We start from the raw sequence: 26,960 nt of genomic DNA on the forward strand, positions 1-26,960 counted from the left end.
AGTTTTTGCCCTACAAAGGTTCTTGTCCAATCAAATGCCTTCTGCTATGAGGTTGTCCCTCCCATCTACGACTAACATCAAGTAGCAAATCAGAGTTCATGGCTGTGATGTAATAAAGCCCATTTTACAAAGTATAAAGCTTTTAATATTCTCCATCCAAACATTTTTTTTTTTTTTGCGGTGATGTTTAGCGATATTCAAAGAAAAAGCTAAGCATTAATTTTGGAAACTATACTAATGTAAATACTGGTTAACACTATAAACATCCTCTGTTCATTTTGTCAGCCGCCCACAGACTCCCAAAACTAGAGTTTTCCCCAAAGATTTCTTACATATGCAGCCCAGGCACAGGAAATGAGTAGCACATTGGTTTAGACACAAGACTCTCTGAACCAGTGTAGCTTTTTGAGTGTTTTTAGCCCAGATAATTGTTTTGTATGAATTCTTTATGAATGCTTTGGTCGGTAGCATTTTTTGCTTTAAAATGGTGCCACGTGGTTTTTTACCCAATTTTCTAAGTGTAGTTTCTTAGTTTCTCTCAGCTTCAGAATGAACACCATTAAATCAGGTTGCAATTCACACATTGGGCCTCATTTATAAAGTGTGTGTATGCTCAGATTTATTTTTTGAGTGTGCGTACGCTTAAATCCACTTTCTTTTTTTTAACCCACTGTCTTTGACATGGAAAAATGCTTAGCGTCACTTCAGGGTCTGAGCAGACGTACACAGTTTTTCTTGTTCGAGTACTGCAGATTTTTGGAAATGTAAGCTGTTCTTGCAGCTCGCTGTTCTAAATTAAAGAATTTGGATTATTTACATGTTAATGACATTAATTAGGAGTCGTTTATAACCACAGAGCAGAAACCATTCATTTGCACGCAAGTTCAAGATCATTTGCGATTCATAGATTTCACATCTGAAAGAGACACATATGTGCGTTTTCTGTACGTACGTTCATTTTATGAACACCCGTATGCATATTTGAGAGATGATTGTAAGATACATTTTAAGATGTTTCTGCGCAACATTTTATAAATGAGGCTCATTGTCTGATGGATAATATTCAAGATTCAAGATTTTTATTTGTCACATACACAATTATACAGGGTATAACCAGCAGTGAAATGTAAGTCAGGTCCGCTCCAAGGACAGTGCAATTATATAGAATACAAATATTAAGAAAAAGAAAAGTAGAAAAAATAAAAGAATAAAATAAAATAAAAGATAAAAAATATAAATATAAATGTGCAGGTCAGTATGTTGTTGACTTAAATAGTAATAAAAAAGAATGTGCAAAAAGTTGTACAGAGTATTTAAATAGCAGCAATATGAGGTAGAGAAAAATTCTGAATAACTTATTGATATGTGATATTTACATGGAGTCAAGTGATGTTATGACACCGAGTTAGAGTTTAGGAGCCTGATGGCCTGGGGGAAGAAGCTCCTCCTAAGTCTCTCAGTTTTTGCCATCAGGCTACGGAAGCGCTTACCAGATGGAAGCAAAGTGAATAGATGGTTACCAGAGTGATTTGAGTCCTTGATGATCTTGACCGCTATTTTTGCAGCGTTTGAGGTAGATGCCCTGCAGAGAGGGGTGAGCAGACCCTGAGATGCGCTCAGCTAAGCGCACAACTCTCTGTAGTGCTTTGCAGTCCTGATTGGAGCTGTTTCCATTCCACACTGAGATGCACTGAGATGACAAGAGTTTCAATCTGATTGGCTGCCCACAGCAGAAATCAGGGTCACAGATCAGCATCAGTTCACCAGAAAACCCTAAAAGTAAAACAAAAAAAAAAGCATCCCCAACACCAAGTGCTTTGGAGAATTAATGAAAAGATGGATGGATAAAAACATTTCAAGATAGATGTTTCATAGTGAAAAGTCTTAAAGGGATAGTTCACCCAAAAATGAAAATTCTGTCATTAATTACTTACCCTCATGTCGTTCTGAACATCTTCGGAACACAAATTAAGATATTTTTGATGAATTCTGAGAGCTTTTTGACCCTCCCATAGACAGCAAGGATGTCCTTACACGATCAAGGTCCAGAAACGTAGCAAGGAGATCGGTAAAATAATCCAGGTGACAACAGGGGTTCAACCATATTTTTATGAAGCTTTGAGAATCCTTTTTGTATGCACAGAACACAGAAATAATGACTTTATTCAACAATTTGTCTCCTTTGCGTCACCCTGGCAGCATTTTGGAGAATATCCACTAAACATAAACAGCTTATGCTTTTCTGTGTTAGCTGCGCAATGCGGATATGATTTCTACGTGGTTTATGTTTTGATTTGAACGAAAACAACTTATCCACATGGCACAGCTAACACAGGACAGCCAAAAACAGCCCAGCTCCTGGAGGCAGGCTGTGGGCGGACAAGCACTTGTGCGACGATTGCCAACAAAGCACAGAAATTTGATGCAGTTTCACTTACGGCCTGCGGTTCTGAATCATGACCGGAATCTTTTATCACTGGGAATGCTCCATCTTTCAGTATCAAACAATGTGTAAATCCAGGTTTGAGGTCTTGTTTATAAAACATTCGCCATCAAAAAGACGGAAACAAACAAACACACTTGCGAAACTCCGTTGCTTTCCTTTGGGAGGCTGAACAAGGTTATCTTTCTCTCACAACCAAAAACGCACTTTTTTGGAGATATTCTTCTCGAGCAAGTCCTGTGCAATGCCCATACAAGGAATTCCTCCCTTCATGTCGTCATGAAGGGCCATGTTGGAAAACTTATACGAACCTGGAAGGAGTGTATTTGGCACAGAAATACTCTGTCATACGTCCAAATCGTTTTTTTTTTGTTTTTTTTTTACTTTGGCCATGTATAGCATGAGAATCCAACTCTTTAACATTGTAAATAACTCACAATGCATGAAATACCATTAAACCCCCCTTTAACAGATGAGAATTAGAAGCGATGTGCCGAAATTCCATCTTGTGTAGATAATTTCAACATCTCCATTCCTCCTCCAATGCGATGCACTTGTTAATTGACATTTTCACTGGATTGAAGTGTTCGCTTAGAATCAGGCAGAAGAGAAGAAAAATCTGACGAGAGAGGTCAGGCAACTGAAGGCTGAAATTGGCGCAACAAGAAGAAAAATCTTGACGAAATCACTGGTCATCTTTCATTTCGCTCAACCTCCTTGGACTCATGTTGACAAATCTCTGCACATCAACGTGGTCATTGGTCATTTTGCATGTCAGGCAGTTATTGGGGGAATCAATCGCCAAATTACATTCAAATAACACTTAATTACATTTGTACCTGCATGTAAAACTGGGATATAAAAAAAGTTAACACTTTATTTTACAGTGTTCTTGTTACACATAGTACATGTACATACTATAGCAATAACAGTAAGTTATGTATAATTACAAGCAACTAACCCCAAACTAAAGCCTAACCCTATAGTAAGTACATGTTGTTAATTAAAATGGCTTAATATTTTGTATAATTGTCTAATACACTGTAACAAGGCCGTCTTAAAATAAAGTAATGAAAAACTACTGTTGGAAAAGTTACATGCATTTTATGAATCCAAGTTTTTGTTATCAGGAGACACTCTTCTATTTCCAGTGGGAAAAAGTGGGAGTGTTTACAGTGGAGGAGTGATCAGGACTCCACAGAAAGCTTCTGAGATAGAAATGTGTGTGTGTGTGTGTGTGTGTGCAGGGGGAGGTTAAAGGCTGAGCTGGGGTCATTGTGTTAGCTTGTGCTGCTGAATGGTGCGATTGAGATGGTGGGAGGAGGAGTGCAGGCACAATAGTGAAGTGAGGCTTGTGTTCTTCTCTTCTTCCTGCATCACTCCCTTTTCTTTTTTTTTTCCCCTTACTGATCTAGTGTTACCGTAGCAACCCAGCTACTTGGGCAAGAAATGCACCAGAGCCTCCGCTAGAGCCCCGCAATGGGCCGGGACTTCCTGAATGGGCCTAGTTTTCTCTACCGTAGTGTAGTGCTCGTGTACTCCTCTCTCTCGAGTCCCGGCACATGCACACACACTCCTTCTGCTTATGTTTCACTGCACTGTGCTGAGTGTGTTTCACTGCTGCCCTAATGTGTGATGCACATTTTGGATTATAATGGGGTCATTGGCTAGTGAAACAATGGACCAGCGCATGCTAAGTGTAATACAATAAGTATAAATGTATATAAATGTATATGCTTATGATCCTCATTTGCTGCTTTGGAGAAAAGTGTCTGCTAAATGAATAAATGTGAATTAAGAAAAAAAAAGTTCAATAATTTTACAAAGGAGTAGTTGAGTAAAACAGACAGTTCTGTCATCATTTACTCATTCTTCTGTTGTAAAAAAAAAAAAGATATTAGAATGTCCAGGCTGCTCTGTTTCATGCAATAAAAAGTTAATGGGAATGGGTAAAAGTACAGTACATTCCTCTTAATACACTGTATTTAAGTTATTATTAATTGAAGGTTTTCTGCTACACAACTTAAATAACTGTGTACTTTACACAACAGAGCTGTTCATCGATGGTCCAAAATAAACATACCACTACAGATTTACCAGCAATGGGTATTTACCAGCAATTTACCAGCAATGGGTATTCTATATTATTACTTTACATATTTCTGACCCTCCATTGGAATATACTAATACTTTTAAACTTCAAATATTTCATAAAGACATGGTTAAAGTAATCTGTATCATTACTGTAAATGATGAACATATTTAATTTAGACTTTGTTTTACATCTAAATATTGATTAATGCATATACGTAGAGCCCATCAAATATGGTAAATGGAAGCTTAAATATGTTTGCTTGACCCGTGAGATTCAGCTCGCGGGTCTAACAAGCTGCAATTGGCCATATTAGTTTTTGTATTCTACTCTATTTTCTGCCAAAAAAGGGGATTTGTTTATATATTTCCATCACTGCTGACGTTTACACGTCTGCTTCTGTGTGGTAGACTACTGACCTCAATAATAGTTGAATAACATCCAAAATTCTCAACGTAGACAGTCTGTCAGCTCGTAAGAGGCACACCGGCACTGCATTGTTTCGCACCATTTCTAAACAACAGCGAATTATGTCAGGATGTTTTTTTGACTGATAAGGAGCCCAGAAATTCTTCATATCAAAGATCCTTAACCACCATGTTTATCAGTCCAAAAACATGTTGGAGCAATTGAGTAACAAAAGCAGTCATCATCCCCCTCCCCCCCAGCACCAATAACCCCCCACACACATGCGCTGAGATATGAAAGACTGACTGAATACACGCTAAATGAGCCGTGGCTCACACATCATCACTGTATCCTTCAAGCGGTATTTGGTAAGAGGCATGTGTCAAAAGCGCCACATGTGCAAAGCACCCAGGTTCATAAACTGTTTCACTGCAAATCCCACTGACCCAGATTCGTTCAGAAATTAGAGTGCTGCTCAACCTTGCATGAAGGCTGCAGTGACATCCAGACATCAGCGAAATGATGGCGAAGTTCTCTGATGCCATACATTAAATGAGCTGTGTAACAAGTGTTGACAACATATGCTGTGAAATACAGAAAACACTGTAAATTCTTAAAATGGATGTTTTTCAATGTACCTCATTGATTTATTAATATCCAGTTTCAAGTCAGTAAATTTCCTTCTGAAAAATTCACATTACAGATGTCAATACTTGGTGAAATCTGAATCATTTGACATTAACGTTTAATATTTTCACCAAACTTTGTATGACGTGGATTAAAAACATATGGAAACTGATGTTATGATCAGGAGTCAAAATCGGGGAAGTAATACATTGTTGTACCATGGTACACTACTGTTCAAAAGTTCTTTAAACTTTTTTTTAAATGAGATTCATGTTTAATCAGCAAGGATGCATTAATTTATTCAAAGTGACAATTTACAGTGTTACAATTGATCAAATTTGCAGTGATAAAATTCACTGTGTTAAAATTGATTAAAGGTGACAATTTACAGTGTTACAAAAGAAAAATCTGAAGGGATTCAGAAAATCCTGAAAAACTATCATCGTTTCCAAAACAAAAATAGAAGAAACAAAACTTCATGGTTTCTGAAGGATCATGTGACACTAAAAATTGAAGTAATGGCTGCCGAAAATTTATCTTTGCTATCAAAACAATAAATTGCATATGAAAACATTAAATTAGAAAACAGTTCTTTTAAAATGTAATAATATTTCACAATATTGCTATTTTACTGTATTTCTAATCAAACATTCTTTAGAAGACATTTTTCAAAAACAAAGAAAATCTTGCGATCCCAAACTGTTGAACAGGTGTGCACTTTGTTTTTGCATGATATTCCAAAGAAAGACTTCCAGTTTCTTAAACAATCCTGCATCTGTGACGCACTGTCAGTTACTACAGGAAATCATTTCCACTCATGCCTTATTTTGTAAAAACGTATTCACTGTTTCAGTAATATATCCAATAAACCAGAGAAACAGAAACGATACACACAGGGATACAAGAAAAGGGACATAATGCAACTATACGCAACACTGTTTATGTGGAGCAAACTCCACCCACAGTAATTACATTGGTATTGCATAATTAGAAGTTCATCCACCTACAACAGTAGTTCCACACCACTACAAGATAGTTTAGACTTTACATCTCAAATAACACATTTGTCAGAATGAATAGTAATACTTCAAAATGTTCAAGCAACAGAGAACCCTCCAGAATGCCTTGCCCCATAGACCTCCATTGTAAGTCTGTTATTTTACACAGTTTTTATTTGTTTTAACAAACTCGGAGTCAGTTCTTTCGCAACTGACAGCCACAAGTTATGTCGAATGAGCTTTGTTGTGCTGAACCTGGAATATTCCTTTCATAATCCACTACCAAATCTTTTTCTATCCACAGGTTGCCCCTACAAGCAGACGACTCCCACCCCCAGCAGCAACGCCTCAGACAAGTCCAGCTCCAAAGCCTCTGAGGTGGGTGATGAGGTGGCCGGGGACTTTGTGGTTGGTGAACGTGTCTGGGTGAACGGAGTCAAGCCAGGAGTCATCGCCTATCTTGGAGAGACCCAGTTTTCCCCAGGACAGTGGGCTGGAGTAGTGCTGAATGACCTGGTTGGAAAAAATGATGGCTCCGTCAATGGAGTGCGATACTTCGAGTGCCAGCCTTTGCAGGGCATTTTCACCAGGCCTTCCAAGCTCACACGGCAACCCATCGGAGACGGGAGCGATGAGCAGCAGCAGAACGCACAGCTGCAGGGTGGTGCGGGAGCATCTGGTCAGCGTGTGGTCATGCCACTCAGAGAAGGCGTGCTCAACAGCTCCGTCAAAACCGGCAATGAGTCAGGATCCAACATGTCTGACAGTGGATCTGTGAAGAAAGGGGGAGAGAAGGACCTTAAGGTTGGAGATCGAGTGCTGGTGAGTTTTGGAAGTTTTTCTCAGTGAGTATAATAGTATAAATATGTATATATACCAAGACAGGTAACTCGTATTACTATGAATTGGAGAAACTGCAACATGTGATATGGAGGAAAAAGTCACACCTTCTGAAAAGTAAAGCAAAAGAGCCAATCGCCAATTGGGATTTTCATGACATCACTGCAGCTGCCGTTAGAAGTTCCATTTCCCATAGAAACAGACGGTATCCTGAGATGCACACCAAAGTCCCTTTCAAGAAAAGCCTGTTCACTCTGCAACACCTCTGGGCAGCTGTTTTGGTCATTCAAAACAAAGTTCTCTTTACTTGAATGGGGAAATCCTTAAATCTCAAAGACTGCTGGCCACAGTCACATTTTAACATAACATATTTCAAATCGGCAACAAAATCTGCCATGTACTGTTCCATACTGTAAACGTTGTTTCCTATGCTTGAATAATGTTAAAGGGTTAGTTTACCCGAAAATGAAAATTCTGTCATTAATTATTCACCCTCATATCTTTCCAAACCCGTAAGACCTTTGTTCATCTTCAGAACACAAATTAAGATATTTTTTCAAAAATCTGAGAGCTCTCTAACCCTCCATAGACAGCAATGCTACTGCAATGTTCCCAGGTCCAGAAACGTAGCAAGGAATATAGTCCAAGGTAAATAGTCCATGTGACATCAGTGGTTCAACCAAAATTTTACGAAGCTATGAGAATACTTTTTGTGTGCAAAGAAAACAATAGTAACATAATGTATTCAACAGTTCTTCTCCCAGATTTACTGTCTTCTGCCATTTTGGAGAGTACCTCAGTAATCAACGAAATCAGCGTTGTTTACATTCAGTAGACAGCGCGCACATGCTGAATGTAAACAATGCAGGAATTGTCGTGTCGCGTCACGCTGCATCCAGTTTAGACAACATCACTGATTAGAATGGCTTCTATTGTATTTTGTCGCACCGTGCTGCTCGCGCCCGGTATAGAGACCCAGTTAGGAAATGTCACGATAGAACTGTGAAGAAATAAAAAAATTCTTACAACAAATGCAATTCGTAAAATAAATCAAATCCATCTAATTTAATTTGGGAAAATTTGTGGCCCTTAAATGAAAAATCCAGAAGTGCTTGGTCGTCTTAATAGATCCACTTCTGTTTCCAACCAGGTTTTAATGTGGAAAAGTTCAAGTTGTGTGCTGATTCATAATGTACTGCCATAGGATAAACCTTGTTTTCTCTGTGGGTTGCATTTTTATTGTCTATCTTGCAAATCTGTGCTCGGTCCAACCTAATGAAAACACTGACATGGATGTAGAAGCCTGTAAATTACTTGCATGCTCTTACAATTCTTGCAGAGTCTGATGAAATACAGTGCCATGAAAAGGTTTTTGCCACTTCCTGTTTTTTAAATTTTTTGCATATTTGTCACACTTAAAAGATTCAGACCATCAAACCAATTTTAATATTACACAAAGATAATGAATCAAGAAATCACTTAAATAGGACCTGTCTGACAAAGTGAAGCATGCTTAAAGAGCAACACATCATGCTGCGATCTCAAGAAATTCAAGTGAAGTGACATACTGCCAAGTATGGTGACCCATACTCGGAATTCGTGCTCTGCATTTAACCCATCCAACGTGCACACACACAGCAGTGAATACACACACCCCGTGAACACACACCCGGAGCAGTGGGCAGCCATTTATGCTGCGGCGCCCGGGGAGCAGTTGGGGGTTCGGTGCCTTGCTCAAGGGCACCTCAGTCGTGGTATTGAGGGTGGAGAGAGCGCTGGACATTCACTCCCCCCACCTACAATCCCCGCCGGCCGGAGACTCGAACCCGCAACCTTTGGATTACGAGTCCGACTCTCTAACCATTAGGCCACGACTTCCCCTAAAAGATGCTTATTGTCATATTGTCAAGAACAGATGAGAAACAAAATAGTTGACGTATCAGTCTGGAAAGGGTTATAAAGCCATTTCTAAGGCTTTGGGACTTAAGCGAACCACGGTCAGAGCCATTATCCACAAATAGAGAAAACTTGTAGTTTTACTAGGAGTGGCCGGCCTACCAAAATTACTCCAAGAGCACAACGATGACTTATCCAGGAGGTCATAAAAGAACCCAGAGCAACATCTAAAGAACTGCAGGCCTCAATTGCCTCAATTAAGGTCAGTGTTCATGATTCGACAATAAGAAAGATACTGGGCAAAAGCCATTGCTGACCAAAAAGAACACAAAGGCTCGTCTCACATTTGCCCCAAAATATCTTGATTATCCCCAAGACTTTTGGGCAAATATTCTGTGGACTGATGAGACAAAAGTCCAATGTGGCTGAATTAAAACAATTCTGCAAAGAAGAGTGGGCCAAAATTCATCCACAGCAATGTGAAATTATTGCCAGTTATCGTAAACACTTGATTGTAGTTGTTGCTGTCAAGGGTGGCACAACTTGTTAGATTTAGGGGGCAATTACTTTTTCACGTAGTGCCAGGCAGGTTTGGACAGCTTTTTTCCCTTAATAAATGAAATCATTATTTCAAAACTGCATTTTGTATTTACTCAGGTTATCTTTGTGTAATATTAAAATTTGTTTGATGATCTGAATCCTTAAAGTGTGAAAAATATGCAAAAAAAAAATAATTAAATACAGGAAGGGGGCAAAAACCATTTCACGGCACTGTAAGTTTGTTAGTAAAAACCTCTGTTTAAAAACAAACAAACAATTAACAGTATTGCAGGTTAGGCTATATATAATCAGTATAATCAGTCAATATAATCAGTGATCGAAAATTATATACTTTGAGACTGGAGCACTGTATAGATGTTATGGAAATGCTCCATTTTGTTAGTATCTGATGATGTGTAGCTAGTTTCAACTAAACCTTTTGTAGACAGAGCTACTCTACCCTTTTGCATGCTGTTTTATTATTGTGCTATCATCGATTTCAGATTAGCCTGTCCTTAGATGTCATGTAAAAAGCATTTTTTTTGTTTGCCTGTGAATGACTGTGTGGCTTTCCTTGTGTTCGATTCCTCATGTTAGGTAATAGATGCTGTCCAATAGCTGTCTGCTTCACTATACAATTGATTGGCTGTGGGTCAAATTGCTTTCCATTTCGTATAGCACAGTCCTAAAGCTTTTTAGGCAGTCAATATTCTCAATCAGATGGGATTACTGCTCCATTCAGCCATTGATCTACTTGACTGTCTGCTTCAATCCTGACTGACACCTGATTGGTTTGTATAGGGAGGAAACCCACTTAGACAAAGACACACCAGTTTTTATAGATTCTGTACTTTTTTATAATGAGATTTTTACTAAAATGAAATTTACTTCAATGTTTATTGTATGAAAATGATTTATCTCTATTTTTTCTCTTCTTTTTTTTGTACACAAATTACGACTGCCCCTCTGGGGCTAATTTACTGCATTTTTGTTGAGCTGAGGGACAAGTCGAAATTATTGACTGTGGATGCAGTCGATAGGCCTTCAGTTGAATTTAATCTAGTATATCCCTGTAGGTAAACTCAAATCTCAAATCCTGCCAGATGTCCCTGTAGAACTGTGTGCAAAAGGTTTAGAATGTTGTATGACACATATAGATTTTGTATATAATTTCAACATGCACATCTGTTTAGTGGTATTCCAGTTCACAATATAAGTGAACTGCATTAGAAAGATGTCAGTTCCCTGTTGTCGTCCCCTACAACTGGTATCTTATTACCATGACTGTGCTGTAGTACATGAAGGACCTCTCAAAGTGCTTTTCCATGGTTTGCTCTTCCAAGACTTCCACATGCACATGCGTGAAAAAGATGCTCATATATCAGCAATATATGAGCCATGGACCAGGACTCAACAGACCACCGTGACAATGCCTTGTAGCGATTTCACCTCATAGCTCCTCCAGCAGGGCTAAAAACTTTGCAAAACCACTAGGGATATAACGATTAACCGCGAGCCGGTTAAAAATCGATTCATATGTGTGACGATTCAAATTGGTTGTGATGCTAAACTCACAATTTGTCTTAAATCTTTTTGTAAAAAAAATATATATCGAATCGAATTGTGAACTCAAAATCGCGAATTGAATGGAATCGAGAGTTGAGAGAATCATTACATCCCTAAAAACCACACACCGAATGATGGAATCAATTTCTTCTACACGTGATCAAAATCATTTTAAAGGGATAGTTCACCCAAAAATGAAAATTCTGTCATTAATTGAATTTATTTGAATTTGAATTTATTTATTAGGATTAACCCTAATGAATATATTCAGATGTAGCATCTCGTTTTCGAGGGGGTCCCACGGAATCTGAGAGCTCTCTGACCCTCCATAGACATCAAGGGTCCTTACACGATCAAGGTCCAGAAGCCTAGTAAGGAGATTGGTAAAATAATCCATGTGACATTCAACCGTAATTTTAAATTTTCATTTTTTGGTGAACTAACCCTTTAAAGCTTGATACTCATGCACGTCATGCAATAATTTGTGGCTACTTCTGTTTAATCAACTTTAAATATAAATGTGGAATGTAATTAGTTATATCACCCAGGCTTTTTGTCACTTTTATTCAGAGACAACACCCTGTAAATTAATACTTCCCTACTTTATAGTATGCAAAAAACAGTACTCCAAAGGAGTAGTATGTGCAAATACACAGTATTTGAAAAATAGTAGGCAATGACCCTACTATAAAGCCATGCACTGTAAAAAAAAAAAGATATCTTCCACAGTATTTTTGTCCTATTTTTCATTACAAATATCTAAACATTCTTAAATCTAGATATATGTTCTTGAAATGCAAAATGACAATAGTTGAAGTCTTGTTTTCTGAGAAAGTCATCAATATCAAGAGTTTATACAAGAACAAATATCCCTCAGTAAACTGTGAAAACATGTTTTCTGAGCCATAATCATAAACCTATTAACTCGCTTTATTTTGATCATTTTCTCAGAAAGCAAGATGTCATTTTGCTTTTCAAAAAAAAATTTTTTTTTTGCTCTGGAAAACCAGACAGAAGTACAAAAGAAGAACAGCACTTTTCTGCAGTGTAATCAGAAGGTACAGTAGAAGTTATTTCCATATTCTATATTTTTGAATGAATTAAAATGTTATTGAAATTTGTTGAAAGATGCATTTTCAAACTGTTGCTTGACTAATTATCTGCTCCCTAGACGTTTTTGTTTAGAGATATTCTGTTCTCTTCAATATTTCAAATGTTATTGTTGAGTTACAGGCTTTCCTGTAGCTCAAATAGTAGAGCATGGCGCTAGCAACCCTAAGGTCATGGGTTCGATTCCCAGGGAAAGCAAGAGCTGATAACATGTAAAAACTGTAACTTGAATGCAATGTAAGTCACTTTGGATAAAAGCGTCTGCTAAATGCATAAATGTAAATGTTATTTATTTGGCCTTAAAAAGGTCTTTTAAAATCACAAATTGAGCTTTATAAAATCTGCAGAAACCCTGATGGAGATTAGAGGAAATGAGAAGAGCGATCATTCATTATATGTCACAAGAAAAATTCAAATCTATATGCATTTATGAAGTTGCAATCTCACCTAGCTATTGAAAGTATCAAAAAGATTTGGAAGATGTCCTTTTTAGACACAAAATTGGGTGAATTTGATTCTTCTTTTTTTTTTTTTTTTTTGGACGGTCAAACTCTGTTAGTTGTGGCATCATGTAGAGGGGTTCTTCACTCTGGTGTTATTTAGCAGAAATCTGAAGGTGCCTCAGTCAGCTCAGACCGTCCGTCAAAGCAACTAGAAGATGGATCAAGTCTCTGCCAAGTTGAAGCTTAGGCTGGCCAATTGTGGATCTGCAGTGTAGTGAGTGAGAGATATTGAGAGCAGAGACTGTCTGAGTCAGCTTTCTCCACTCCTCACCGCTCATGTATTCTGCTGAATTTATAGTTCTTCTCAGACTCAGAAGTACTGTTAGACAATAGCAGCTCAAAACCATATTGTTCTTAAGTGACTTGGAAGGTTTTGCCAAACATGTGTTTGACATATGTTTTTATCCTCATAAATTGCTACTGTTTTGGTTTGGGATGCCAACCATTCTGACATAAAAAACAGCAGATGATGCAGAGATGACATGATAAAGTAAATATTGCACATCTGGAACGTTCCCTCAGGAATGTTTGTATTGTCACCTTATCCACACTGGAACGTACTGAGGCTCATCTGCCACGTCAGTTACACACACACAGACTCGCTCACTGGCGGGAGGAAGTGATGCGTCTGTCTGAATATATTCTCTTCCGGACACTCTCATTTTTAATGCCAAACCACAGATGTCTCTGGAGCAGAATGTCTCGCAGTGCTCAGAATACCACCTGATGAAGCTGTGAAAACATAAACAGCTCTACTTAAGTTCCAAACTTTTGTTGAGGCCATAAGAACTGTGTATTTTAGAAGAATGACGAGGTACCCACAAACTGACAGCATGAAATGTTTTATTTATTTTGCCTTTGACATGAATAAATGCAGATTTATTTGTACTCTCATGTAAGTAGGGATTGAAATTGCAAAGAATTGTATTATTCTGGTTCTGATTCATTTTTTTCTGACTCCTTTCATTTTCAATTTACTTTAGAGACACGCAAATCAAAAAACAAATTATTACATTGAAATGTTAAATAGTTTAGAAAAAAAGATAGCATTCCCATGTGAAAAATAATTACTTTTTAGGAAACTTTTACCAAGAGTACTTGTTCAGATATAATACACTTTAAAGAATATACTTGAGTGTGAAGTGAATGTAATGTTTTTGAACACTTAATTGCATGTTCTTTACAATTAAATAAAAAAAAATGTGTTATGGTTTTAATTTATAATAAATCCATTTAGCCAAACTTTAGAGTTTTATTTACCCACTGAAGTAGGACTTGATACATCTTCATTTTTTATTTCATAATAACTTTTATTGTCTTTGAAATATGGTTAAAGTAAGCTGTCAACTGTAGTCAAACATATTTATGGTTAACTTTAATGTCATCTCTTTATTTGAAACTTGTGTGTTATGTATTTAAATGTTTGCAATTGCACATTTGAAAATAATAAAGTTGCAATTTAGTACATTTCAAATATATTAAAGGATTAGTTCACTTTTAAAAAAACTTTTGCTGATAATTTACTCACCCCCATGTCATCCAAGATGTCCATGTCTTTCTTCAGTCGAAAAGAAATTAAGGTTTTTGATGAAAACATTTCTCCATATAATGGATTTCATTGGGACCCAAACGGTTCAAGGTCCAAATGACAGTTTCAGTGCAACTTCAAAGGGCTTTAAACGATACCAAGGGTCTTATCTAGCGAAACAATCGGTCATTTCAAAAATAAATAAAAAAGTTTAAGTTTTATAAGCACAAATGCTCGCCTTGCTCTGTTCTGTGATGCGCGTTCGTGACGTCACGTAATACGCAATTACGTGGAAAAGGTCACGGTTGAGGTAGACGGAAGTACCGAGTCAGTAGGCTTTTTAATATTAAAACACCCAGGATACGCACACGAAATGGGCATTTTAAACGATAAACTGACACAAAGACATTTGAATATGTGTATATGGTCCTCCTTCCGCACATTTGTAAACACTGACTCGGTACTTCCGCCTAAGTCAACCGTGACCTTTTCCACGTAATTGCGTATTACGTGACGTCACGAACGCGCATCACAGAACAGAGCAAGGCGAGCATTTGTGCTTATAAAACTTAAACTTTTTTATTTATTTTTGAAATGACCGATCGTTTCGCTAGATAAGACCCTTATTCATCGTCTGGTATCGTTTAAAGCCCTTTGAAGCTGCACTGAAACTGTAATTTGGACCTTGAACCGTTTGGGTCCCAATGAAATCCATTATATGGAGAAATGTTTTCATCAAAAACCTTAATTTCTTTTCGACTGAAGAAAGACATGGACATCTTGGATGACATGGGGGTGAGTAAATTATCAGCAAAAGTTTTTTTAAAAGTGAACTAATCCTTTACCTAAGTTAAAATTATAATCAAAGACTTTGCTTTTGTATGTTAGAAGTGTACTTATTTTTACAGCACAACAAAATATTCTTAAAACGATGATTTAAAAGTACTTTAAAACCTTTAAATTACAAATTGCACTTTTTAAATGTATACTTGTTTTAAAAAATAGTCATGAAAGTGAACTCTTTTAAAGTACATTTAATGACATTTTATTATTATTTTATTATTATTATTTGCAAGTACAGTTTTGCAATATACTTTTACACTACAAGTGCACATTCAATATAATTAGACACGCTTATTTTTCACAAAGGGTTTGCAGAGCTAGGCTTTTAATTATTGGTACACAATGTTGTCCAGCTGGTTCACACTGCAGCTTATGGCCAAGAACCTCCCACTTAGACAGGATGAGACTGTATAACCAACATGTAAAGCGACCAATCACAGTTTTTTTTTTTTTTTTTTTGGCTTTTTTTTGCGTGCCTTTTAGGGGCAGATAAATCTTAATTCAGTCATACTATAATAACAGAATGGTAGTGTTGGAGGGAAAAGCTCAAATAATAGCATAGTAGTCTGTACAATTAGTTGTACAAACAGCATCATAGAAAATGGCTAAAATGTATGTAGAACTTTTGTTTCCAGGTGGACTGATTAAAAATTGACCTCCAGTGTTGCGTAGAGACCAGCCAACCAAATTGGAACAGCAGAATTTCATTCAACATTTGCAATTCTTGTCTGCAATATGCATCAGACAGTCAGTGAACAGACTGTGGGCGGTACGTGGGGTGTGCTGTCTGAGCTGAAACTAGGATTTGAGACCAGGAAACTGACAGCAACTGCAAATAAGCAGTTTGGTTTTCATTCCATTTGAGTAGAGTCAGATTAAAATGTAAATATGAACACAACTGTAGGCCATGAATGTAAGCATGTGTTTATGCATTTATGGTCCACTGTTTACACTCTCTAGTAATGGCTAAACCCAGACCCTTGCAAAAAGCTTTGTGTGTATGTCTTTGGCTGGGATATATGATTGTAGTTGTATGTACTTTTTTTTCTTTCAAAGCAGACATGCTTTTGATCCCTAACCAAGAGAGTATGTCTTTCATTTAATTCTTTGTTTTATCTGTTGCTATTTCTTCAGTTATTGCAGTCACTAGATAATGGCTCTCGGATGTGGAATTGAGCCAAAGGATGGATGGTTTCCTGCTTTTTTGTGTTCTGTTTTGCTCTGTCATATGACTAAGTATTGAAAGAGACCCTTCTGGTGTAAGGCTGGTTGATTAGGAACAGTAAAAAGATGTCTTTGTAGAAACGTGCCTCAAGGTTTCATACTAGGTCCATTTGAATTCTGCTATTTTTGGTCTTTATGTAAAGTTAAATGCTACAAAAAATGTGAAATTGTGAAGTTTATTCATAATGAATAATTGACAGAAACTTAGAACAGCAAAAATAAATGCATTTGATGCATTCAAATGTTCATAATGTTTTGAGAGGGTTTATTTGCTGGTTATGGACACCATATTGGTTATCAGCTATTTTAGGATCAGTTGCACTTGAGATTTCAAGATTTTCTGCAATATTTCAAATACTGCAATATTAATCCATGATTTTTTGTCTTTCTGCTGTCAATCTAAATTTAACAGCATCAATTATTTAACAGGTTTTCTGTTTCTGAACAGAACAAAGACAAATCAAATGGGTATATGTCACAAAAACTGCCAGTAAATGTCCCAGTCTTATATAATAATGACTGAAATGAGTGAAATAATTTTAAAGAGAAAGGTCAGCAAATCTCGTTTCTGTATGTTATGCATAATTGATCAGTAAAGCTATGAATGTGACCTGCTTGGAACCATAGCCTTTTCTTACAGCAATGCTCAGTGGCCATTGTGATTGTGTGTGTATGAAAGAAGCAGATTATTTTTACAGTACTATGAAAGCAAGCTTCTGAAGCACACAGAACGTGTGATTATACAGTTCTTTGTTTCTAAAGGCAGTATGCTTTCTGATGTGTAGTTGGGCCATCGCTAATGAATAGCCTGTGACCTCCTTTTTCCCCCAGCGCTGGGTTGATGAATCTAAGCCAGTTCAACCAGTACAACAGTCATCCCCAGTTACATTTCAGAACCAGCTGGCAGAGTTTACTACACTTCACTGCAACTCTCTCTATTTACCTAGACGTTAGACTTTTTAGACAGACATTTATTAACTAGTGGTAGACAAATATTTGGCCATTTTAAGGGCATCAACATAAGTAAAATATACCCTTTTCTGTTTTCAAACTTCACAAACGGTTAATGATATTTGGTATATATATGGTATGTAATTTATTAGAATAAACTGACTAATGCAGATTTTCTGTTGAGAGTTTCAGTTTTGTTACACTGTTACTACAGTAAACCATGTGTCCATGTTACCACTATGTACCACTGAACCTTCTCTGCTCTCTCCTCAGGTTGGTGGCACTAAAACAGGAGTAGTGCGTTATGTGGGAGAGACTGACTTTGCCAAGGGCGAGTGGTGTGGAGTCGAACTGGATGAGCCGTTAGGGAAAAACGATGGAGCTGTAGCTGGAACCAGGTACATCATTAGGCTTCTGTTAACATGTGCTGTCTTTAGCAACACCCTCAATGGCCTTCAACATTAAGAGGTCTCAATGTTTCATGTCTTTTTCAAAGAGGTTTAAGGACTGTTTAGTATATGTTAATATATATCCTATCAGTTGTAGTATGACCTACAACATGGAATCAAAATGGGCCCATTTTAATTTTTTCCAATACATCCTGGTCTTATTCAGCAGTTCATTGATTCATGTTACTTATGAGGCTACATTTTTTGTCTTTTTTCAACATCTGATAACCTCATCTTAACCTGATTAATGGTCACTGTTCCCAATCCAAACAATTCCTGACAGACAAACTCCCAACCTACATAATTTCTGAGGGAAATTCTGTCACATTACTGAAGTAAAATGGGTTGCAAATGCAGTTTTATGTTGACTTTTAGTAGTAAAGTACAGGCCAAGTAATTTGGACATTTAATCATTCACATGCTGAGCCAAGGTTAAACCTCTGATGTCTTTTCAATGAAGAATGGGGATGGTTGAGTTCCAAACAAGAATAAACAGCTTCATAATCGTTAATTGTTGACATTTGGCCCAGGGCCGGATTTAGTAGATTATGTAGTTTGTTTTTATAATGATAGCTTGACATCAGGCTGGACATTTGCCTGTGTTCAGTTCAGAGGATAAGAAAAGAAACATTTACTAATAGAAAACAGTGATTACAACAGCCACTACCATTCAAAGGTTTTGAAAGAGCTTTTATGCTTACCAAGACTGCATTTATTTATTGATTTATTGCAAAAACAGTAATATTGTAACCATTTAAAATTTGAAAATGGACTGTTTCAGCTACATGAAACTGTATTATTTTAATATGGAGTTTAAAATGTAATTTATTGCTTTGATGGCAGATATGAATTTTTAGCAGCCATTACTCCAGTCATCAGTGTCACATGATCCTTCAGAAATCATTCTAATGTGCTGATTTGCTGCTCAAGAAACATTTCTTATTATCTTGTTTGAAAATGGTTGTATTGCTTAATATTTTTGTAAAAACTGATACAATTTTCAGGATTTAGTTTTCCATCTTATTAGTAGTACATATGTTGACATTTTAATGTTAATCCCAGCTCATACGCATTATTTATTTTACTCATTTACTCATCTAGTTCTTGATTTATTATTTTACCATATAAATTAACAATCTCTGCGTTACTGGTAAAAGGCAAAAACTTCTTCTCTTTAAAAGCAAAACATGAAATTCCTAATATTAATTCTAATACTTACAAATAACATTTCTATTGTCACACAGAGGTTTCATAAGTGCATTTATTCAGTAACCTCAATCACAAACAATATAGTTAAGATGCATTTTGCATTTCTCACAGTTCATCACTGAGAAGGTTTGATCGCAGAGTAAGACACGAGCTATTTCCTTCCTCACTTCCTTATTCTCTCTGTCTCTCCCTAGATATTTCCAGTGCCCGCCCAAATTTGGCCTCTTTGCTCCAATCCACAAGGTGATCCGCATTGGCTTCCCATCCACCAGTCCAGCTAAAGCTAAGAAGAGCAAGCGTATGGCGATGGGTGTGTCGTCTCTGGCTCACAGCCCCTCCAGCTCCTCCATCAGCTCTGTCAGCTCTGTGGCCTCCAGTGTTGGGGGACGACCCAGTCGCACTGGCCTGGTAAGGGATGGTAAAATGCCAATAAGAAAGCGCCAATACAAACCATATCTTATGTTGACATTTTACAGCATTGCTTCCTGATGTGACTGTTAAAGGCCACCTATTATGCCCCTTTTTACAAGAGGTAATATAATTCTCAGGTGTCCCCAAAATGTGAAATTTCAGCTCAAAATACCCCATAGATCATTTTTATATCATTTTGAAAATGAGTATTTTGAGTGGAAGCAGAAATATGCTGTTTTCATGCATGTCTGCTGCAAACGCCCCCTTTTCTAGAATAGGGCTGTGACTTTACAGCTTGTACTAGTGATGTGTCTTTCGTGAACGAGCCGGCTCTAAGAGCTGATTCTTTGTAGCGAATGAAAAGAGCCAAGACCCAAATCTTCAGCCAAAGCCTTATATTTTAGCCCAATTTAGCAAACGTGAATGTTTTTTTGTGTTGGTAAGGATTTTTTTTATTTAGTGTTTTCATAAAAGCCTTATTTTTATTACACATGCAGCTAATCACATGGGAGAATAGACTAGGATCATACCATTATGTGAAAGAAGGAAGTGGGGGACACGCTCCGAAGATTGCAAGTGTAGTGGTAAAGGCCAGGTACACAGAGCAACAGAGAGAGACAGGGGAGCCGGATTTAAACGCAAGCATGTTGGTTAAGGTAATGGTAGGAAGACACTGCATTGTTGCAACATCGGTCCCTTCGGAGAGAGTCTTCTCAAAAACAGGACAAATAATCACAGAGATCGCATCAGCCCATCTATGCTGAGGCATCTGATATGCCAACCTGCACTAAAGACTCAAGTGTCATAATGTTAAGACTTTTGCTTTTATTTATTTATTTGATTTGTTTGCTGTGGTTCTGTGTTCAATTAAAGTTTTATTAAAATGTTAAATAATAGTAACTGTAATTTTTTTTTGTAACGAAAAAATGCATAAAAATAAGGCTTTTATAAAAACACTGAATAAAAAATTACTTAACAACACAAACCATTCACAATTGCTAAATTGGGTTAAAATAAAAGGCTCCGTGTGATACCAAATGAAGAGCCATTTGGGAGTCATAAGTGCCAGCTCTTCTAAGGGACCCGAGCCAAAAGAGCCGGACTTCCCATCACTAGCCTCGTACCTCAATTACACAGGTTTGGTTTTGATTATCATGTTGATCGCATTGAAATCATGTGTTTTAAAGCCATATCAGTTTAAACTTCTGATACACGTTTTTCTGAGTGTACGCATTGGAAGCAAGCGCACAGAAAGCGGCTGTCACATGGCATGAGAGTACTAAACTAAGTTCTCTTTCATGTCTTATTGCGCTTATACTGTCAAATACACACAAGTTTATGTTAAAAACACACGAGCTACAAAAAAAACTGTTGGTTATGTCTGTGAAGGTAAACTGCTTGAAAGAAATCGCAAAAACAAAATGGCAATGTCGTGGGTGGAAACGTGCAGATTAATGGGCGGTAATATTATAATAAGATTCCCTTCCCACGTCACTGGGGTGTGAAATCTGAGTGGCATGTTTTTCCACAATCTTGCCGAGAAAGGCTTACCAAAACAAAGTTAATGGGTTGTCCTTTTTCACGTTTTTTGGGTTGGTAGATGCACCGGAGACCTGATTATAGCACTTAAACATGGAAAAAGTCCGATTTTTATAATATGTCACCTTTAAAGGGGTCATTGTGTGTTTTATCACTTCATCACTTTAAATGCTTGATAAGAGCCATTTAATAATTCATCATCAAATCCTTGTTTGAATTTGAATCCAAAAGTCTTATTTCATTTCACTCAGCTAGCTTTTTCCTTCATTACTGGCAGTTGACAGAGACATCCTCGAGGTACGCGCGTAAGATCTCGGGGACCACGGCTCTGCAGGAAGCCCTGAAGGAGAAACAGCAGCACATAGAGCAGCTCCTGGCTGAGAGAGACCTGGAGCGGGCCGAGGTCGCCAAGGCAACCAGCCATATCTGCGAGGTGGAAAAAGAACTGACGGCACTGAAGGCCCGACATCTGCAGGTGTGACTCACACATATAAACACAACACTTATATGTGCATTTCATTTACTACATTTAGTAAATGAAATAGTACTGAAGAACAATGACCTTTTCTCATATCTCTTTCAGTATGCAACAGAGGCAGAGAGCAACCTACAGCAAGCCCGAGCCCTGCTGGCAAGCACACAGAAAGACAAAATGGAGCTGGCCAATCAGCTTGAGGAAGAGAAAAGGTACCGTTTTGATTGTACATTGTAGCCTCACATATATTGTACAATAGTATCCTAACATTTGCTGTTGTTCAGTTTAGTTGTTTTTGTCTTGGTACTTGAGTTAAAGGTGCACTAAAAATTATTTTTAATTTAAAAGTTTTAAAACCTAAATAAGGTGCTTATTGAAGAGCAGAGGTGAGTGGGGTAGCTGGGACACTTCTTAAGTTGTCACCTAGATGAGGAGTAATAACAGACATTTCAGGATGCATGTTACCCTATAAAATTAGAAGGCATATTCATCAGTAGTTCTCAATGGAGGGCTTCCGCAAACTGCCAAGGGGCCGCAGGATGACTTAAAATGATTCAAATTAATGTATTATTTTAATTATATGAATAATCATAACTTAATTAAAATGCTAAAAATGCATAAAATAACCATATTTATTTTTTCTTCTAAATAACTACTGTTTCTGAATTTGTTTATTAAAAAAAGACCAAAAACAAGCTTTGTCACAGTTATAGCAGAAATGCTGGCAGGGGGCTTTGAAAATGCTGTTGGACAATGGTAGGCTTTTGAAAAAGTCTACTGTATATCATAGGCCCATAGAAGGAGCTATAGCGTGATCGAGTGAGGGATAAGTTGGATCAGTGAGAATACCTATACTATGTTTAAAATAAATAAGGGGTCATAAACTGAGAAATCAAAATTCCCAAAATTAATATTCAGAGTGATTTGTTTTCATAATATTTTCTGCACTCACCACACACAGATTTTGAGAAAAATTCTAATCTAAAAATTGGCCATAAATTATTTACATGATTTTATTATTTGCTAATTCACCTGCCATGTAGAAAGTTTAATTTAATGTGTTGTAGCACAAAAAGGCACACATTCTCTTAATCACAACCAGCAGTATATATGATGAGATATATAATTGTGTATCATTTGCTAGATTAACAGAGACATCCACTGATAATCTTAACCTACTCTTCACAAAAACAGTCATGGATATATCACAGCCATGAATGTCAAAAACACCTGGAAATAGTGTATTTCTACAATTATATATGGTAATTAAACCTGCATTCATGCCAATAGGCGTCAGTATAAAGTCCAAAACCGCTGTCTATCTACCAAAGTAACAGACAAAAAATTAAATGAGGAATTTCCTGACACCTGGTGGTCATTATGTGTTATGACAGGAAGGTGGAAGATCTTCAGTTCAGAGTTGAGGAAGAGTCCATTACCAAAGGAGACCTGGAGGTATCTGCCTTTTTTTTACTACTTTACTATATTTGTACAACTTTACTGGGAGATGATGTGTACTTTTTTTCAATTTTGAGAATTTCTGTGAAGGTAACAGAAGAAAACTGATGCCATCACTGACATACTTTCCAAACATCTTCAGTCCTCAAACACTTAAACAAATTTTGTCATGTAAATGTATCAAATATGTCTCTGTTTATCCAGGCCTTTACTGTCATGCCGAATGTTAAAGCATACCCTGTCTTGCCTTTAAACGTCTTCACACTTTGGTATTATTATTGGTGAATAGCTAAGACCTGTTAATCTTTTTCTGTGCTACCTATGTCTATTTTTCTCTTTCTCTCGTGTCTTTCCATTTCCTCCTTTCTTTCTCTCTGTAGACTCAGACCAAACTGGAGCATGCCCGTATTCGGCAGCTCGAGCAGTGTCTGCATTTGGAAAAGTCCAAAGCAGAGCGGCTTCAGAAAGAGTTAGAGGAAAAGATGGTAAACATGCAGGGAGATGAAACACCCCGGCCTGTAGCCATCTCTCCCATTGCCATGTTTCTGTCCCTTTGTTAGAGCCCCTGTCTATGGGTTGCCACTGCTTGTGCTTTATTGACCAGGCTTGGGATCTCCATCATTTGACATGTTTGTAACTAGAGCAACTGATCAGATTTGTTTAATGCCAGTTGATCAGAAAAGATCAGATACTTCAGGCTTATTTTAATTGCACCCGTTTTTTTGAGTTTAGAGTGTTGATTTAGGCTAATTGGTATTTACTCCAGTTCTGATCAGAAATTGCATTGCTGTGAAACCCCAAAGTCATGAGTGTTGGAGATCTTTGCCTGTCTCTGTGGGGCAGCATTGCTCCTTGAACTGCCAGGAACTGCTTTCACCTTTCATTTGCAAAATATATTTTCATGCCTGTCTTCTCTTGTTCACTAAGCATCTGCCTGAGACCCTCAGGTGGAGTTGAGGAGTTATCTTCTCCACAGTGATCTCATTTCCTCACATTAGCCTTCATATTGTGTTTTAGATGCTGAAATACAGCCTCCAACCTTTGAAAGAGTTGTGATACAAACCCCCTCTGACACCTCTATGCTGTATTTGTAGCCCTTATTTTTTGTATAATTAGAGGTATCTGTTAAGGCATTACAGTTATTATTCCTCTTCTGCCCAAAATTGTTTAACTTAAATTGAAAGTTCACCCAAAAATGAAAATTCTAACATTAATTACTCACCCTCATGTCGTTCCAAACCCGTAAGACCTTCATTCATCTTTAGAACACAAATTTTTAATGAAATTCGAGAGCTTTCTGACCCTGCATAGACAGCAACACAACTGACATGTTCAAGGCCCAGAAAGGTAGTAAGGACATCGTTAAATTAGTCCATGTGACATCAGTGGCTTAACCTTAATTTTATGAAGCTACAAGAATAGTTTTTGTGTGCAAAGGACAATTTTTTTTAATCTCTAACATGTCAGTCGAATGTCGTAAACATGCATTGAAGCCTGACATGGAAGAGAAGAAATTGTTGAATAAAGTCGTTCTTTTTGTTTTCTTTGAAACACTAGCAATCACTTAGCCTAGTGTCTATCCAGAAAACCCAAGTACTGCCATAATGACCACAACGGACAACCCTAAAACCACCCTAGTGACCACCTGGAACACCATAAATATGGCTTAAACAACCATCAAAACTGTCTTGCAACACACTAGCTTCTAACCAGAAAACCCTATCAAGCAAGGCCTAGTGACTAGGGTTGTGACGGTGAGGAAATTTTCCCATCGGTTAATCGACGTGTGACAACACCGGTAATACCGGTATTACCGTGGTGGTGGTGGGGTCGTTTGAGTTTTCCCTCATTTCCTCGAATTTGCGGCAATTCGGCATCAAACAGTTGTTTGTTTTTAGTTTGTTTGAGTTTTCCCACTTTCCTTTGCTTGTAAAAGCACCGTGCGCATTTTACTTTCACTTGGGGAGAAAATCACACAGTTTAAATAAAATAAAAACTAGCAAATAGTGTGGAACCAAATAAATGAGAAACGAATGTTAAAAAAAAACCTTCCAATATCACCTTAGATAAATGGCAGGTCAACAGGCTTTTCAAAATCCAAAATAATTTTTTAAACAGGCGCTTTTACATTTCGTTTTGAAATTCTTCTGCCATCGTCTTGTCTGTCTCACCTCACTCTTCTGTCGGTCACCTCGGCTCACTCTCCTCACGTGTTCAATGATCTGTGATGCGCGACTGTCGTTCGCTCGATGTGTTGCATTGAGCAGCCGTGTTCAGTTTTAATTGTAGTGTCTGTTCTCTAACTGAACTAAATAATTTTTATTACTATTAAAAAAAATCTAAATTACGGTGAGGGACGGTGCCGCGGTGGGCAAGTGAAGTAACCGGTGTTGCGGCTTAACATCGGTATCACCGCCAACACCGTCTATCGCAGCAAGCCTACTAGTGACTACCCAGAAAACCCAAGCATTGCCCTAATGTCCATCGAGACCCTAGAATCTGCCTTAGCAATTCCTAAGCGATCATCCAAAACACCCTAACGTCTATTAATGCCCCACTCAATTCCTAGAAATCTAGAAACCACCCATATCACCCTAGCTAAAACATCCTTAGCACCCTAGTAATTGACTAACAATGCCTTTGCGTACAACCAGAACGACTAACACCCTAGTAACCACCATGAACACCCTAGCAAGCGCCTAGCAATGTCGTATCAACCAACTAGCAACACTCTGGCAACCACCAAATTTCTAGCATTATGGTTTTGCTTAGACAAACACCACTCAGGCCCATTTACACGTGGTATTAAGGATTTTAACCGATCCAATCACAAGTGGACAACAAAATACAGGTGTAAACAGGGTCTGAAAACTTTTGAACTTGTCCACCTTTGACCACTTCCAGAGGTACTTAAACCTCTAAAGCCTGCCTCCTCTAATTCTTAAATATTACGGGATGTGATGTTGAAACAAAATACCAATGTTATCTTACCAGTCCTGATTCTAACACATATCCACAGCATTCGGTGTAGTATTGCAGCTGTCAGAGCAAAAATGAAAGCTGCTGCTCTCTGGAATAGTTTTCTGTTGTCCCCCTTTGCAATATTAGCTTATTTTGTAATATTAGATAAAAAAAACAGGAATATGTCTATGCATACACCCGTGGACAAAAGAGACGTATTAAAACAGCAGCTGTAACCAGAAATGTGTCTTCATGGTCAACTTGTGTTCCAATCGACCAAAACGCATCTTAAAGGATTAGTTCACTCCATAATAAAAAAATTCCTGATAATTTACTCTCCCCCATGTCATCCAAGATGTTCATGTCTTTCTCTCTTCAGTCGAAAAGAAATTAAGGTTTTTGAGGAAAACATTCCAGGTTTTTTCTCCATATAGTGCCCTATAACTGGGACCAGTGGGTTGAAGGTCCAAATTGCAGCTTCAAAGGGCTCTAAAGAACCCAGCCGAGAAATAAGGGTCTTATCTAGCAAAATGATCAGACATCAGACAAAAAATTCTATACTTTTTAACCACAGATGTTCATCTTGCACTAGCTCTGTCATGCACATGCGATAGGGGTGGGAATCACAGGGTAGCTCACGATACGATATAATCACGATACATGGCTCACGATAACGATAATATCACAATACTGCGATTCTGCGATAATCAATATATTTCTAGAAAATCCTATAATGATGCATCACGATATCTCTAAACAAAATGCCTGTGAAAAGGTTAAGTGCAAGTTTTCTTTCTTTATGCAAGTCCAAACTGTTAAAAAACAGCAAAAAAAAAAAGTTCTGTAAATCAATTTTAACATGTTGAGTAGGCTAAATTAATCATTTTAT

The 26,960-nt window shown here is 37.5% G+C and overlaps 1 protein-coding gene across 4 annotated transcripts in view; it reads left to right on the forward strand.

Annotated features, from left to right (window-relative positions):
* clip2 (CAP-GLY domain containing linker protein 2) overlaps positions 1–26,960 on the forward strand; it is a 49,851-nt gene that overhangs the window by 9,738 nt on the left and 13,153 nt on the right. For all 4 annotated transcript variants that reach the window (XM_079420185.1, XM_079420187.1, XM_079420186.1 and 1 more), the window contains exons 3-8: positions 6,873–7,390; positions 17,843–17,967; positions 19,422–19,635; positions 21,455–21,652; positions 21,761–21,864; positions 23,047–23,107. In XM_079420185.1, the coding sequence (XP_079276311.1) occupies positions 6,873–7,390; positions 17,843–17,967; positions 19,422–19,635; positions 21,455–21,652; positions 21,761–21,864; positions 23,047–23,107 (1,220 nt within the window). The remainder of the gene's footprint in view (positions 1–6,872; positions 7,391–17,842; positions 17,968–19,421; positions 19,636–21,454; positions 21,653–21,760; positions 21,865–23,046; positions 23,108–26,960) is intronic.

Source organism: Barbus barbus, assembly GCF_936440315.1.
Source record: "Barbus barbus genome assembly, chromosome: 6".
Lineage (NCBI taxonomy): Eukaryota > Metazoa > Chordata > Actinopteri > Cypriniformes > Cyprinidae > Barbus > Barbus barbus.